This window comes from Rhamphochromis longiceps, linkage group LG3 (genome assembly GCF_057381845.1).
Source record: "Rhamphochromis longiceps isolate RC_006_pf linkage group LG3, R_longiceps_female_GT1.1, whole genome shotgun sequence".
In the NCBI taxonomy this organism is placed as follows: Eukaryota; Metazoa; Chordata; class Actinopteri; order Cichliformes; family Cichlidae; genus Rhamphochromis; species Rhamphochromis longiceps.
Genome location: NC_140559.1, coordinates 29,935,844 through 29,953,098, shown reverse-complemented (window position 1 = coordinate 29,953,098; position 17,255 = coordinate 29,935,844). Strand labels below are relative to the sequence as shown.

At 41.1% G+C, this 17,255-nt stretch overlaps 2 protein-coding genes across 2 annotated transcripts in view; both read left to right on the top strand.

Annotated features, from left to right (window-relative positions):
- Positions 1–17,255, top strand: part of LOC146674013 (uncharacterized) — a 34,327-nt gene that overhangs the window by 10,061 nt on the left and 7,011 nt on the right. The window contains exon 5 of the mRNA XM_085384743.1: positions 5,131–5,417. Coding sequence (XP_085240869.1) covers positions 5,131–5,417 — 287 coding nt within the window. The remainder of the gene's footprint in view (positions 1–5,130; positions 5,418–17,255) is intronic.
- Positions 6,748–12,210, top strand: LOC146674014 (uncharacterized). The gene is made up of 2 exons (XM_085393654.1): positions 6,748–7,575; positions 10,855–12,210. Exon 2 carries the CDS (start codon positions 10,932–10,934, stop codon positions 11,577–11,579), a length of 648 nt encoding a protein of 215 aa, XP_085249780.1. The 5' UTR covers positions 6,748–7,575; positions 10,855–10,931; the 3' UTR covers positions 11,580–12,210.

Below are 17,255 nucleotides of genomic sequence, written 5' to 3'. Positions count from 1 at the left end.
AAGTTGTTTTGCTCTGATGGTTCATTGTTTAGTTCTGTTGTTTATTAGTGTTTATGTTGTCTTAAAGTTTAAATAAAAACTTGATTCAAACATCTTTTGAGTATTTTTTTTTCTGAGATGAAACCTCTAATATGAACGCAGCACATCTTTCTTATTTAACATAAGTTTGTTTCTGATGTTTAATATAAATATAGAAAGTGATGTTTTGACTCTTTGGATAATCATGTCTCGGGGCATTGTACTTGGTATAAGCAGCACTGACTAACCAGGAATCCAGTGGTGGGAAGGGTCAATTAAAAGCCTGGAATGAGGTTTGCTCTATTTCTAAGTAACTCCCAAGTAACTGGTATCCTGATTAAATTACCTGGAAGAAATCGACTGGATGGCTGAACCACGGAAAATAGTGGAGGCTCTCTGATGATGGTTTCACTCGTGTTTACAGCGCAGCTAATTAGAACACTAGATTTAGACTTTCTGAAGAAATTTTTGTTATTTTGCAATAAGAAAGTTGCACCAATCTGAAATTATATGCAAATAACTTGGAGTGATTTAAAAGCTTTTCTTCTTTGGGAATGCGCTTGGACTCTAGAACAGGGGTGTCAAGCTCCAGTCCTCGAGGGCCGGGTTGCAGCAAGGGACAGATATAAGTTTCATGACACTGGCTTGTGCTTTCAGGTGCATGATGGATATAGGCATATCATATGGAGCTGCTATGAGCTGAAATGGTGTTTGCCCCCTTGCTGTTTTTTTTTTTTTCTTTTAATTTTGTCACACTTAAATGTTTCAGATCATCAACTACATTTAAATAATAAAGATAACACAAGTAAACACTAAATACAATTTCTAAATTAATGTGTTAATTATTGCTGCTTGACCCCACCCACCATTATAACATAAATTAACCTTGGTGTACCACATCTTTGGAAAGTTTAGTTCTATTTCTCTAGCTGCATCCAGGCCTGAATACTGCCACACTTGTTCTTAATCAAGAAATCACTTAAATAGGACCTGCTTGACAAAGACAAGTAGACCGTGAGATTCTTAAAAGCCACATGTCTCGCTGTGATCCAAGGAAATTCAGGAACAAATGAGAACAAAGTAATTGGGGTCATGCTCATAAACCTTCCAATGTGGCTTAAGCACAAGAATTCTGCAAAGATGAGTAGACCAAGATTCTTCCACAGTGCTGTAAAAGACTCATTGACAGTTATCACAAACGCTTGATTGCAGTAGATGCCTTTAAGGGTGGCCCAACCACTTATTAGGTTTAGGAGGCAATCACTTTTTTCACACAGGGCATGCAGGTTTGGATAACTAACAGGTTTGCTAACATGTCCAGAACTGAAGTGTTCTAGTTTTTATTTGAGTATGAATTTATTTCAACAGTCTGAAAGAAATTCTTTCTAAACAAAATTTGTTCCATTTAATTTAAAGTTTACCCCAATATGTAGCAATGTTTTATAATAAAGTTTTAGTGTAGCTGCCCTTTAGTGAGAAACAAGAAGATTGTGTTTGTGACGTGGTTATTGATGTGGTCTTGCTGCACAAAGGCTCTGGTTCAAACTTCACGCTCAGCTGGAGCCTCTCTGTAGAGTTTACCTTCTCCCACAGTTTAAAAAGATGTGCTAAATACCTTAACTAAAAAACGTACCACAGACATTAACATGAGGAAACAGTTCTATTGAAAACTGATCCACAGATTGTCTGAGATCCCCAAGGTAACATTTTGGTAAGAGCTATGAAGTGCTGATCACATAGAGCTGCTGTACCATTATCGAAAGCTGAGCCAAGGAAACATGTTTCTACAAAAGACTAAAGCTACAACATTTAATAACAGCTGCTGCTAATCCAACATGGTTTACAATCCTACTGTTACTGTTAATTAGACACAAAAACACCCGAGGTAACTATGATGTATTTACTACCATGCCTTTTTTTTTTTTTTTCTTTTTGGCCTGTCCCGTTTGGCTCTTTTGCCGTCAGAATTGTTGTCTAAAGGCAAAGAAAGATGCCCAACGGATTTACTTTACCAAATTGACCATCCCAGCCTTGCCGTAATGGTCCATTTGATTCACCTTTTATTGTTTATTTTATTTTCACTTACTGAATACGGGACAGACTTGACTGGGGGAAAGAAGGGGAGAAAGAAAGAGGGAAAGAGAAACAGCTGAGAAGAGGGACGGGGGAGAAGGGCAAAAGACAAAAACCAACAGAATGAGCAGAAAAAAAAAGAAATAAAAAATGCATATATCAATCACCTGGATCACCTGCTGAGAAAGAAAAAAGAAAACAAGCAGAAGAGAACAAGAGTAATAGAATAAACAACATCACAATGATATATGGGAATATGACAGTAAATACTAAATGTTAAACATTATTGTGCAGCACATAAGATCAACAGAACACAGTGTGCTTTGAGGTAGGAGCCAAAAAGGGTGTAGTTTGTGGGTGTGATCACCCGTGTGTACACCTGTGAGCATGGACGTGCTTGGTTTTTTTTGTTTTTTTTAAAGGTTCCTTCATGTAATGATCTGCTAGAGGGTGTGGGGGGGCCACAGCCCCGTCCTCCAGGGCGTGAAGCAGGTATGGAGGAGATCAAAACTCCAGACATCCAGAGGCCCCCAGAACACAAGAGACCAAGGAAGACCAACAGAGGGGCAGCCGCGCCACTGTCCCAGAAAGAGCTGAGGAGAGTCCCAGATGAGGGCTCACTCAGCAGCCGCGGAGCAGAAGCCAGGGGGAGTTGCAGTGACGCGCCCGTGAGCTCCGCCGGCAGCCAGCCGTGCCTGAGTGACCGAGCCCCAGGCCGAGAGGCCGGGGGCACCCCACCTCCGAAGTGGCCCGAGCGAGCCCCAGGCTCCAGGCCCCGATAAGCGGCCATCAAGGAGTGAGCCGGTGTGTACCTGGACGCCCACCCCCGGACACAAAGAACCACCAACGCACCGATGTCTGAGGGAGTCCGCCACTGGCAGGGGAAGTGGTGGTAGGGGGAGATAGGCCTCCAAACCTTGGAGGGCCTGAGATGTCCCCAGAGAGGTGGCGCCTGACACCCAACCTGACATATAGACACAGAAATACAGGCACACACAGACACAAACATCCATTCCCACCCTCATGCTCTCATATACACTTACTCCACACTCAACCAACGTGGAGACAGACATAAAGAGACGTTGTACACACGATCACACTCCCCAAGCGTACTCTACAAACCGGGTCTAGGTACCCTTGCCCCTGGAGGGGGGAACTGCACCCAGACCCAGGTGGTGTTACCCTTTTCCCTGCGGTGGGGAGAGGCAGACCGCCCCGACTCCGCAGCAGCAGGGAGGCCCCACCCTCCAGACCGCAGTCGGACGGCCAACTCCTCCTCCTAGCCCCCCTGCTCCAGCAGGTCGCAGAGAATGGGGGTGAGAGAAGACTCCAAACCTCCCTCCACCCGCTCATTGTAGTGTTGATGCATGTGTGTTCTAAGGTGCATTTAAAACCCAGGAGGGCATGGAGCTACCTGCCAGAGAGCAGCAGGTAAGCGCATAGTCCCTCCTGCTAGCCCTCAATGTCTACATGTATTTAAAATTGAGAGGTGGGCAACGACGCCGGGGGTGAGGTGTACACCCTGATGGTAATTTGGATTCCATGTATCGTGCCCACCCCCAAGATCCTATATGTATGTGTAATGAGAGTGTGAGTAATGTGAATGTCTAAGTTGTGGGATAAAATTGAGGCAGAGGCAGCCAGAAGGGGACCCGGGGGGGGGGGGGGGGGGGGGGGGGGGGGTAGCCTCCTCTGCACCCTGGTGACATACCCCTACTCCAAGGTCCTGCATGTGTGGGTCCTGCACTATGATGTATTTACTACCATGCCATATGCCAGTCAGGGGTATCTGGAGCTCTCAAGTGCTTGCCGTGAAATTGAGTCTGGATTTCGTGAAAACAAGGAAATTGAATTTGATGACCCCCCCCGCTCCTCATTCCTCATCGGGTCGTCTGCTTGTCTTCACCTCTGTTTCTCCTGCTTAACCTCCCCTGCTCATCATTTAGCTCTGGGGGTTCTTTGGAGATGCCGTAAAGCTCCACCTGCTTCCCCGCCAGCAAAATTGCTTCCTAAGCTGCAAGTGTGATATCTCCATTTTTCCATGGATACACAGTCTTTAGCCTCAGTGCTGCTGTCCTGCGCGCTGAGGCACAGCTGTTTAGCTCACCAGCTTCTTCTTCCCGGAGAAAGCAGCACTAATGTTGCAGATTAGAAACTGAAACTGTCTGATGCTTTAAAGTGCAACAACTTAGAAAAACAAAGTTTTCCTTGCGACCTGTTCATGAACATCCTTTGTTGCCCAAACCCTCAAAATACTGAACAAAATCTTTTTTGTTCAAAACAGCTCCCTGATGAAATATGATTCTTAGTTGCTCAATCATGTTTAATTTCGGTACTAAGGAAATGTTAATTTCAGCATCTTAGCTTAGCTTAATTTAGTAACACAATCTTTACTTTCACATCACTGAAGAGAGGTCACAAAACAAAACTGGATTATCAATTCTTGTTCTGTTGTACAATGCCACACAGTTTGTTTTCCTTGTATACTGTCTGTGCTGCTGTGTGCTGTGCTGCACTCACGCAGAGATAAGAGTACATGTACAGTTATCCCACTGACACAGAGAGGAGAAAAATAGAAAGAACAATCTAAGCCTTGGATTAAAACAAACATAATTATGTAAATGAATAGTGTTCAAGTAAAAAATAAGACTGTTATCATATATGCTTTGATAAATGAATCACGATAGAGTTGCTTTATCGAAATGTTTTTGTTATCATACAAAGAATTTGTGGACAAATACAAAATATTCATACAACTAGAAGTATCAACTGAGGTTTTTAATGCTGCACCTAAACGTGTCCTCATAATGTTACCAAAGTCAGCAGGAGGACCTGTGATCCATACTGTATCAATAACAAGTTGAAGGAACTGTTTTTCAGCATGTTGCACATTCGTACGAACCTGTTTATCCTGTTTTCTGTGATATGAATAAAGTTTTGCAGGAGAAAAAACATTCCTCACGTGACTGGAGCAAACCACTGCAGAGCAGGGGAGGAGCCAAGAGCGGGGTGCACAGACATGGCTGCTGTTTGACGAAGCGGATCGAAATTAAAGGCGAGACACAAACCGTCACGTCAGTGTGGATCTGATCCCAACGTTTGTATCGCTTCATCGATGCTTGTATCGATCCGTCCAGCCTCAGCGGAAGCAGCGATGAGTTCAGCTCAGTATCTGAGAGAGTTCATCAAGGAGAGACTAACTGCTGTTTGTGAAGAAATCTTCTCAGAGGTTCAAAAAACCATCGTCCAGTATGAGGAGGAGATCAACCGTCAGCACAGACTGCTGGATATCAGCCGGACACCCGACAGAAACTCACACATCATAGGTATGGACATGTTTTTAACTCTGTGCTGTTCAAGCTCAGATTCTTCAGTGTGACTGACTTTACTAGAAGAAGTTAAACTGGGTGTTCCAGGTTTACTGTTGTTTGTCAGCATTTCGACGAAAATTGGAGTTTAAAAAGACCCGTGTTCAGACGTAAACACTACGACATAAATAGTCAGTAAGATTAAAAAATATAATGCTAATAATCAAATAACAGGATTTCAGTTGTTGGCCAGTATAGCCACCAGCTCAGCCTGTAGATTAGTGAGTTAGAACTAAGAAACTATTCGCTGTTATTTATTTATTTATACTTACTGACTAAATTCAAACAGACCTGAGTTTACTTCAAAGGCTGAGCAGATGTAGGACCAATTCAGTGTTTCCACAAACATGAAGAGATGTTTGTGGAAACACTGCAGGCAGACATGTGACCAAAGGCCATGATGTTACTGTAGAGACAGACTGACCCGCCTGTCAGGTCAAATGTGCAGTTAGTTTGTAGTAAAAGACTAACTATGATTAATCATTTCCCTAACAATCACTGCACCCCCACTCAATTTTAGATAGTCAGTGCACTGGTTTACACGCTGACACACCTGAGTGACAAACCGTCTGTCAATTAAATCATCACGTTATTCATGATGAAAATGGAAACCATTCTGCTTCCCTGAGAATCTTTTTTGTTGTGTTTACATTGTCAGGCTGATTGTATGCACATCACCACTTTAACATCCTGTAAATTGCATCTGTCTGTTGATTCTGTTAAATGAGTTGTGTTATTGTTGGGATCCATGTGAGCAGCTGGTGAACTGATGGAAGCACATTTTCTTATTTTATGCAATTTTATGTACCTGCCTGTCAAGCTGACTGACCAACACAGTGTAACTTACAGAAGGTGAAGGCATCCATTCAAACGGGTCAGAGGCATATCAAGAAAACCATTACATGGGAACTACATTACAGAATTACACAATTAATAGTCTGATCACCAGGGTTCATTACATATATTTACCTTTGATCAAGACATTGTTTTTGTAACACTGCATGTAGATTATATTAACACAGACATATTTTGTATGAACGGCTGTTTGCAACTTGTTGTATTGGCAAATTCAGTGAAACCACTGAAAGGCATTGCAGCTCCATTTAAAGACACTTATCAGCACCAAGTGCTCTAAACTTACTATGACAGGTATGCTGCATGCTGAAATAAATATAATTTACATACCAGCCTACTGGGAAAAAATCATTCCACTGTGGTGCGTTTATAAACTTTTGGTCAACGTGGTTGCTGCTAAGTGTCAATCATTCCCACCTCTTGAACTACAACCATTTTCTTCTGCTTATCCAGGACCGAGTTGCAGGACAGCAGCTTAAGCAAGGAAGTCTGTACCTCCCTCTTCCCAGCTAACAACGTAGCTGAGAGATATAATCTCTTCAGCATGTCTTGAACCTGGGTATCTTTTCTGGTGACATGGTTGAAAAACCTTTTCTGGGAGCCCAGGAGTCACCTAAGAGCTTTTCAGGTGCCTGAACTTCCTCAACTGGCAATTTCAATGTGGGGCAGTATTGACTCTACTATCAGCTTCTTACCTTATCTCTAACGAGGGGTCTGGTCAGTCTAGACCCTTTTGCTTTTGGTATCTTTCAGCTTCATTCACTAGCTCAGGCTCCTTCACCACTTGATAGCTGAGGATTGTGTGTCAGACCACCGCCTGACACACATTGGCTCTAACTCATAGGCCAAAGGTGTCAAACTCCAGGCCTCGAGGGCTGCTGTCCTGCTTGTTTTCCTACTAACTGGTAAATGGCCTGTATTTGTATTTGTATAGCGCTTTTCTAGTCCTTAGAAAAGCGCTTTACACAACCAGTCATCCACCCATTCACACACACATTCACACACTGGTGATGGCAAGCTACATTGTAGTCACAGCCACCCTGGGGTGCACTGACAGAGGCGAGGCTGCTGGACACTGGCACCACCGGGCCCTCTGACCACCAGTAGGCAACGGGTGAAGTGTCTTGCCCAAGGACACAACGACCGAGACTGTCCAAGCTGGGGCTCGAACCAGCAACCTTCCGATTACAAGGCGAACTCCCAACTCTTGAGCCACGATCGCCCCTTGAAGCTTCTTAATGGCAAAGCACACCTGATCCAGGTAATTGGCAGCAGGTAGGGCCAGGATATCTCAAAAACAAGCAGGATGCTGGCCCTCCAGAACTGGAGTTTGACACCCCTGCCCTAGGAGATGGGACTACAGGAGTGAGCCCATCTATCTTCTTCGGGCTCTAACTAGCTAGGGTATGGCAGGTTTGGCAAACTCCAGGCCTCGAGAGCTGATGTCCTGCAGGTTTTAGATAACACCCTGGGTCAACACACCTGAATCAAATGATTAGTTCATTACTGGGCTTCTGGAGAACTTCAAGAAATATTGGAAAGGTAGTTTAGCCGTTTAAATCAGCTGTGATGGATGAAGGACACATCTAAAACCTGCAGGACACCGGCCCTCGAGGCCTGGAATTTGCCACCCCTTTATCACGATATATATTTGAAAATTTGCAATAACGATATAACTGACAATATAATTGATGCGAGACAAAATACAGAATACAACTTCACAACTTTACTAGTGCAAAAAACCCCATCAATTTATTTTCACTTAAACAAGCAGCTGTTTTTTTGTGTGCATTAAAGCTCACTGCACACTGGATTATAAGGTGCACTGTCGATTTTTGAGAAAATTTAAGGCTTTTACGAGCACCTTATAGTCCCATAAATATGGTAATAACAATGGCCTTTTTGCATGTTCTACCAAAAAATTGTGCTTTGGTGGCTATCTGATAGACAAACACCAAACTAGTTCCACACCACTGAAGTTGCACCATTTTTACAAACCAATTCATCCATTTCACTCAACGATCCACTTTCCCCCTTCTCATCTTCCCTTGCCGCCATGCTTTTCCGGCCATGTGCGTATGAAGTCAAAGGCGCTCCACATGCGCGTTTTACCCATATTCTATCGCAATATTTTATTTTCTTATTGTTGCATAACATTGTACCGGTATTACTGTGAACAGTATAATATGGCCCAGCCCTACTCCCTACCCAGGTCTGGTTCCAGGGAGCATGTTTCTGCTATTGATTGTGTATACAAATGTTTTTGTTCACACTATATTTTAATATATTTAAATAATGCAAACACTTAAAAAACTCATAGGTGATAGTTTTTACCTCCCCAGTCAACTCAAACACTGTGTCTGGCATTTATGTAGTTTATCGAGTTTAGGCTATCAGGTCACTGTTTACCTCATAATGCTGATTGTGGACATTTCCAACTATTTACTTTGGAGGAGATTATAAAACTTTGTAAAAGGAGTAAATGAGTCAGGGAACACTTGGACACTTGGTGATTGAACTCTCTGTGATGTGAGAATGTAATTAAACTGTTTATTGGAGGGAAAGTTGCATGTTGAAAATTCCTAATTGCAACAATATCATAAATAAATAAGCATGTTCATGCACCTTTGTGTGTGTTATACCCTTGACTAAAGTTCAGGCGATGAGGTTTGAGGTGTAGATGAGAGACAAAAGAGACCAGTGGTGGAGGAGGCATGTGAAGAACAGAAGGAGAAAGAAATAATGGGAGATACATATGGAGTGTCCAAATTCATGGGCTGCATCCTTCTGAGGCCGCAATTGTAGGCCGTTTACGTCACAGTGACGCGACAAAGGCTGTCCAACTTTGTAGACTGTTCCGAATGCAGCCGACAAATGCGTCCTCCTTTTCCCCGAATTTGAAGGATGGTACGGGTGTGTCCTTCGTGGCCCACCATATCCCAGAATTCATAGCGCAGCCCAGCCAAGTTTTAATATTTCTCTTAATGCTCTTTTTGGGTCACAAATAAACTTTTAACATATTTTCAGGCGTGATTGTTGCTGTGTAAACTTCAAATATCTGCTTGGTTTATCAAGATATCACATATTTGCAGAAGTGCTCCGACGTTTTCAGAGACGTCTGTTATCCACCAGCTCGATAGTTATCCGGGAGCTTGATGGTCAATAGAGCCGGCGAGAATAGCAAATTCACGGCACATCATTTCACTACCCAGGTTAATCATGATATATATGTCACTTAGATAACCTAAAAATGTTATTGTTTGGCTTTTTTCAGTTTTATTTGTTCGTGAGTAAATCGGTTTGGCTGAGATTAAAGTTATTAGATTAGATTAGTTAAAATAAAACTTCCCTTGGGTGGGTTCCTCCTTGGTTTTCACACAGCTGAATAAATGTCTAAGCTGTATTTAGGAATTTAAAATGTTTATCAGATATGTCCTTAGAGAACTTTCAGGAATCAGGAACATTCTAATAAGAGGTTTGGTAGGGTAGAAACAGTTAAGTGTTCCACCTCCTTTAGGTTAAGATGAGCAATTGGGGGGTGCTCAGGTCATTGCATCAGCACCTCACCGTATAACCCTGACTTCAGCAAATATAAGAAAAAAATTTGGTAATTTTTTTCATCATCTCCGTAACTTTCCTCCTTGATCCTTTGCTTATACTGAGGCTACTGGCTTGTGACTGGCTCTGGCTATTTTAGCTTCAGCCACTTTCAGCAACCTTGTTACCTTCTTTAACAGGTTCATGTTTAAGTTTCTGATAAGGGTTGTTAGAAACGTTTTCATGGCAGTCAACCTGCAGTTTACTTTGACGTTTTTGTTCACAGTGAGGAGCTTTGACATTAACAAAATGTGGTAACTGTAAATTTTACCAATCGAGACATCACTGTTTCAGTTTGCGATCGTAGGTAGCTTTGTTCTTTTCCACAAAGGCTTTTTTGTTCAAACATGCTTGATATCACGTAGCACATACCATCGTTTCACAGTGTCGTAGCCTTTAGCAAGTCTACTTATATGGTCACAACATTATGCTCATAATCAAAATCCCTGAATGCGATTTTCATTTTGAGCTTCACTGTTGAGCTCTATTGTGACGGTGGTTATTAACTTTCCCTGTTCAGACAGTCTTTCTGCTTCCTGACACCAAAACCCAACATAAATGCTGCAAATATGACAAGAGCAGTGTCAGCAGAACCCTATTAAGCTTGTATATTCACAAATTTATATATTTATATACTAATATATATAAGCTATGTGCTCTTTATTTCTGATGTGACATTTACACATTTGAGCCCTGAAACTTTTAATTTTAAGCATTGAAAATATGTATATATTTTCTGCTCATCAGTACCTGTAAATCCCCCCCCCCCCCCTAGCATCTGAGGGTGCCACCAGGGTTCCTCGTGTGATGAAAATATTATACATTCATATATTTCTTGAGCATGACTGGGACCTTACTGTGGCACCAGTTATGCTGAGCTTTGTAGTTTTTGTATAATTACATGAGTGACCTTGTTTGTTTGTTTTTTTTCTGTTTGTTTTAGTTCCTGAAGACCTCCCACAACTACACGACTGTGTGGAAAATGAGAGTGTGGATGAGCAGCAGGTCTGTAACCAGGAGATGAACTCCAGTTTAATCTTTTTCCAGATTAAAGAGGAACAGGAGGACCCAGAGCCTCCACAGATTAAAGAGGAACAGGAGGAACTGTGCAGCAGTCAGGAGGGAGAGCAGCTTGGACTGAAGCAGGAGGCTGATACCTTCATGGTGACTCTAACTTATGAGCAAAGTGACCACAGTGAACCAGAACCAAACAGTGAGCAGTACCTTCCTCTCAGCTCTCCTGAAGCAGAGCTGAAGAAGAGAACAGATCATGGTAAAAGTCTAGACGACACTCTTGTGTCAGACAGTCAGAGTAAAACTCATACAAGGAAAAATTCTGTGCAATGCAACACCTGTGGAAAAATGTTTCCCTATAGATCCCATCTGATTACACATCTGAGAGTTCACACAGGTGAGAAGCTGTATTCTTGTACCGTTTGTGGGAAAAGATTTGGTCAGAAATCCGATTTGGAACGTCATGTAAGAATTCATACGGGGGAGAAACCGTATTCTTGTGCTATTTGTGGTAAAAAATTCAGAGAGAAGTCGGGTATGGAGCGACATGTGAGAATTCACACAGGTGAGAAACCGCATTCTTGTAGCATCTGTGGGAAAAGATTCATTCAGATGATACAATTAAAGAAACACATGAAAATTCACACTGGTTAAGGTTTCATGTGGGACAGCTGTGAGTCATAGCAGCGTGTTGGTGGTAGAGCTCACACTGACCAGAAGTCAAATTACTGCGACACCTGAGTGAAAAGCCATTCTCGAAGTGAAGGGAGAAGCTCACTTAAAAAAACAACAACCCAGAAACATTGTAATTCTTTATCAATCAAAACACAAGAGTGATTTATTTGTTGAGACTTTTATTCGTAAAACAGAAGCAACAAAGGTTGTTGGTTATAAATTGATAATGCTGCCCATTCATACTTAGCATTAAGGCTAAAGTGTGACTCAGCTGCCACTGGGACACAAACGTCAGTAAAAGAGCAGTACGTTCTGAGTAAACTAATCATGTTCTATGTTGGTTGTAATTCACTTTTTATTTGAATAAATGTATTTTTATAAATATGCAACTTGACCTGCTCCTAAATAATGTAAAGCTGAATTTCTGTTGTTATTACTGCAGCCCACATGCAGTACCATCATGGCCCACCAGGAAGCACTGTTAAAATTGTTTCAGGGAAAACCTGACATTCTTACATTTCATGAAGGTTCTAGTTCAGTATGCTCCTGTTCTTTTATTTTATTGTTTATTGGAGTTAATTATCCTTTCTCAAAGTTTAAATAAATATTTCATCAAAACTTCTTTTGAGTATTTTTTTTCTGTGGTATCTCTAGAAAATGCTTTCCCTGCTCTGGATTTCAGATAAATACGGCCCGGTGTATTATAGTTTCTGTTTGCCTTTCCATCCTTTAACAAGATGCACGAGTTGTAGCTGCAGTAACAAATTTTTTTCTGAGTTTTCTCATTGCTTTTTGCTCATCAAATCAGTCATTATTTGTATTTTATTAGATTTTATGTCATTATGTGGTACAGAAAAATACTCAAATTCAGATTCCTGGTGCCAAAATTATATATATATATGTAAATAACCCTGAATGCCTTTCCTTGCACCTTATTTTGGCACTCATTGCTGTTTTCTACTACCAACTTCCTGTTCGGGTGTAGAAGCTTTTATTTTGATGGGACGATTTCCTGTAAAACTGTTTTGGCGCAGTTTTCAGCAGCAGTTGCGGGAGTTTTGAAATGTGATGGCTTAACGGAGCCTATGGAGATTTCTTTTGTCATTAGCAGCCCCCTTGATAGAGGCACAAGGTATGGTTATGATATAAATAAGGACACGTTTAGATGTTTTTGTGACTGTCGCTACATTTGTTAAATGTTACGTTGAAACGAACTTCATGTTATTTTTTTATTTTTATTTTTTTCTCTTTTTTGTATTTTCTCTTTTTAAGGAGAAGGATGTACATCAAAAGGTCTGCTCCACAGGGCCATACTGAGGTCCCGCACCCACCCTCAAATCCCATGGGAAATTTTCCAGTGTTTAATTGACTCAGCTCTTAAATACAGTTTGTTTAAAAAAAAAAAAAAAAAAAAGAGTTTTTCAGAGTTTAGAAGAGCATTCATTCATTCCGTATTTCCTAATTGTGCTCGGCCAAGAATATTTTAATAAAAAAGTGTAGCTCTGTCAGGAACTTTAGACCAGCTACACAAGCTAAACGTTAACATCAATGATGATGTTAAGTCATGTAGTTATAACTAATACCACGGTTGTCATTTTTTCTATGTGCCACCAGCACATTTATCACAAGCAAAGAGTAATGCTGAGGCTAATTGGTCACAGATTTTGATAGGCACTCTTGCCACTTATCCATGGCAATCTATCTGGTAGTTGTTGAAAATTTACTCAGACTATAGGGGGGAAAGTCAGTAGATCATCAAAGTGATCATAAATTCAAACTGAACTTTTAAACCAATCCATCAAGTACTGGAAGATCATCCACTAGTGATGGAAACTCATAACAGCCGTTTCATGAGCTGAAGATATTCAGAAAAAGGTGAAATAAAGTGGACCCATGGTTTTAGAGCTGCAACATATTCTGTCAATGCATATCCTTTATTTATAATTGGCCTAATGACACATAAAACATCCAGTATAGTAACAAGAGAAAATTATTGGGTGTATCATTTTCTTATGCCCTCTGTTATATAGAACAAAATGTTGAGTCTCCTTATATATCAGTCCATGGGACAGACTAGAAACTTTGCATAAACATGCTTCTCGCTGTCATCTCGGCTTCCCACTGAGTTTCATCCTTATGTCATTTTTAAGTAATGACGCTTACTGCCTCTGCTGAAACCCTTACAACAGAGTCCTCAACTCCTTTGGTGCTTTTGGGATACCAATGGTTGAAATTACAGATGTGCAAAGATGTTAAGGTAACCTCTGTAGAAAGAGTCGACTATGTGACTATTTATGAGGTCTGGTAGTAGTAATTTGTAATTTGCCCCTCTTTGGTTATGTATGTGTGGATGAACATAATTTTATTTTGCAATTTAGGAAAATTATTATTATTATTATTTTTTTTTTTGGCCTGTCCCGTTTGGCTCTTTTGCCATCAGAATTGTTGTCTAAAGGCAAAGAAAGATGCCCAACGGATTTACTTTACCAAATTGACCATCCCAGCCTTGCCATAATGGTCCATTTGATTCACCTTTTATTGTTTATTTTATTTTCACTTGCTGAATACGGGACAGACTTGACTGGAGGAAAGAAGGGGAGAAAGAAAGAGGGAAAGAGAAACAGCTGAGAAGAGGGACGGGGGAGAAGGGCAAAAGACAAAAACCAACAGAACGGGCAGAGAAAAAAATGCATATATCAATCACCTGGGTCACCTGCTGAGAAAGAAAAAAGAAAACAAGCAGAAGAGAACAAGAGTAATAGAATAAACAACATCACAATGATATATGGGAATATGACAGTAAATACTAAATATTAAACATTATTGTGCAGCACATAAGATCAACAGAACACAGTGTGCTTTGAGGTAGGAGCCAAAAAGGGTGTAGTTTGTGGGTGTGATCACCCGTGTGTACACCTGTGAGCATGGACGCGCTTGTTTTTGTTTTTTTAAAAAGGTTCCTTCATGTAATGATCTGCTAGAGGGTGTGGGGGAGCCACAGCCCCACCCTCCAGGGCATGAAGCAGGTATAGAGGAGATCAAAACTCCAGACATCCAGAGGCCCCCAGAACACAAGAGACCAAGGAAGACCAACAGAGGGGCAGCTGCGCCACTGTCCCAGAAAGAGCTGAGGAGAGTCCCAGATGAGGGCTCACTCAGCAGCCGCGGAGCAGAAGCCAGGGGGAGTTGCAGTGACGCGCCCGTGAGCTCCGCCGGCAGCCAGCCGTGCCTGAGTGACCGAGCCCCAGGCCGAGAGGCCGGGGGCACCCCACCTCCGAAGTGGCCCGAGCGAGCCCCAGGCTCCAGGCCCCGATAAGCGGCCGCCAAGGGGTGAGCCGGTGTGTACCTGGACGCCCATCCCCGGACACAAAGAACCACCAACGCACCGATGTCTGAGGGAGTCCGCCACTGGCAGGGGAAGTGTTATAAGGTTTACGATTGTAAGAGTGTGGATTATTTTTGCTTACACGCTGTTTCTATGTATACATCCCCAGCTCTTATGGTGAAATTGATGGTTTACTGCCATTAAACCTTCAAAACGTCATCAGTAAAGTGTCATCCTTCATTCGGGGGGGTTCGCTACAATATGTATGTGTGTGTATATATGTATATATATATATATATATATATATATATATTTATTTATTTATTTATTTATTTTTAAAGCATGAAATCAATAGAAAATTAACTCCAGAATCCAAAGGTCTTGAACAATATGAAAAGAAATAGCATGACACCGAGGCAAAGACTTGACAACCAGATATGAGGAGGAGAGTTACCCTGAGGGGGAAATTTACAAATTCCAGCAGCCTGGATGAATTTGAGGACGTTCTTTTCCTTTGACTCACCTTTTTCAGACTGAAGACATGCTATTATGTTTTATCTGTTTTTATTTTTCAGTTACAGAAGAAATGCATTGAATAAAACAAAGTTTAATATTGATTAGTCTGAGCTGGATTATTATTATTATCATCATCACAGCATTCATTTAAGCAGATTTCTAAAAAGCCAGCAGGATAAAACAGAGTGAGACTTTGTGCCGATGTAGAGCTGCATGACTGTGCTTAAAGTGCCACTAAGTATACATCAAGACTAAATATAAGCACTTAATGGCATTCTGTGTTTTACAAGCTGTTTATTGAAAAAAACAACTTTAATGTTCTGATTGAGTTAGCTTATTTTTGTAGAAAATCAGGGGCTTCCTTCATTTCCTGAGTCATCATTGCTTATATCTTCATCCTTTTTCAGTGAGTGAAGTAAGGGACTTTTCCAGCGCAGTGTTTAGAGTGCTTCATTTGGTGAAAGCTCATAATGCACATTTCAGATAACTAATAAATAATTCAGATCTAAGGATATTGATGGCACAAAAGGCACACAGTTATGTGCTCAATGTTCTGCTAAATCCTCAATACAAACATATTACGCTGCAATGTAATGAACACGGTTACACAAAGACTGTCTGCAAATATTTACTAAACCGTTCTATGTACTACAGCATGCACATAATGGTAAACATACTGGGTGCAGAATTAATTTAACTCAGCGGTCCCAGACCAGTTTATGTCCGACAATATTTTCAATACAACAAAATAAAACCAGTACCGCTACCAGAAAATTGAAGCTTTATTCATAACACACGGGAAAAGACCCAGGGAAACAGAGTTAATGATAAACACGTTAAAAACAACAACTATAAAAACCCTGAAAACCATAAATTTCACACCCGAGCCTCAGCTCTCGCGGCACCTGTCTGTGGCTAATAAATACTGGTGCTTGTCAGGCCACCTGAGTCCAAAAACTGGTGGTAACATAGCCAGAAATAAAATTTATATTTACTGAACTGTAAAGCTTAAGTCACGTAAATCACTAGTATTTCAAAACGAGTCTGTTAAATATTCCTGATTTATCTGGATGCAGCAGACACAAGATACTCCAATAATAGTCGTCTGTATATAAAATGATACTGAGCTAAAGTATTAATATTTACCACAGAAGGTAAAGAAAGCTTCTCCAGATGAAACCCAAGCCAAATGAAGCCTGTCGGTGTAATGGTCACCCTTGAACTTTTTCACCAGTGCAAGTGCAATGCAGTAGTTGAGAAATGTGTACAGAAGAAAAGATAACTACTATGAAAAATTATTCACTTTTACACAGATTTTTTCTTCTTTTACAGTCTTGGCTTATTAATTCTGAATGAAACCTATAAAAACTTTGTGATCTGTTTTCCTGTTTTTCTTCACAGGAAACCAGACTGATAGTCACTCCGTTCTCTCCAGCACTCTGTATTTCATCAATATAACCATTCTGACCTTTAACCCTTTCCATTTTGAAATATGATGTGTGGAGCGTAAAACCATTGTGTTTATTACTGATGATATACCAATGAAAGCACTGTAAAGTCCCCTTCAGTTTGAACTCTCAGTAAACTTGATCCAACACTGGAAAATCACATAGATCAGCACTAGATGACAATTTATTGTTGTTCTCATTTCATGCGTCACGTCTTTGAGAAGGATCGCATCTCACAACATATAGACTGTTCTGAGCATGAGTGATCAATATATAATGTCTGTTTGTTTTATTTATGGGACTTCATTAAAGCTTTTTATTCCCACATTTTCACTCTGAACATAATGGAAGATGGACTGTGCTCTG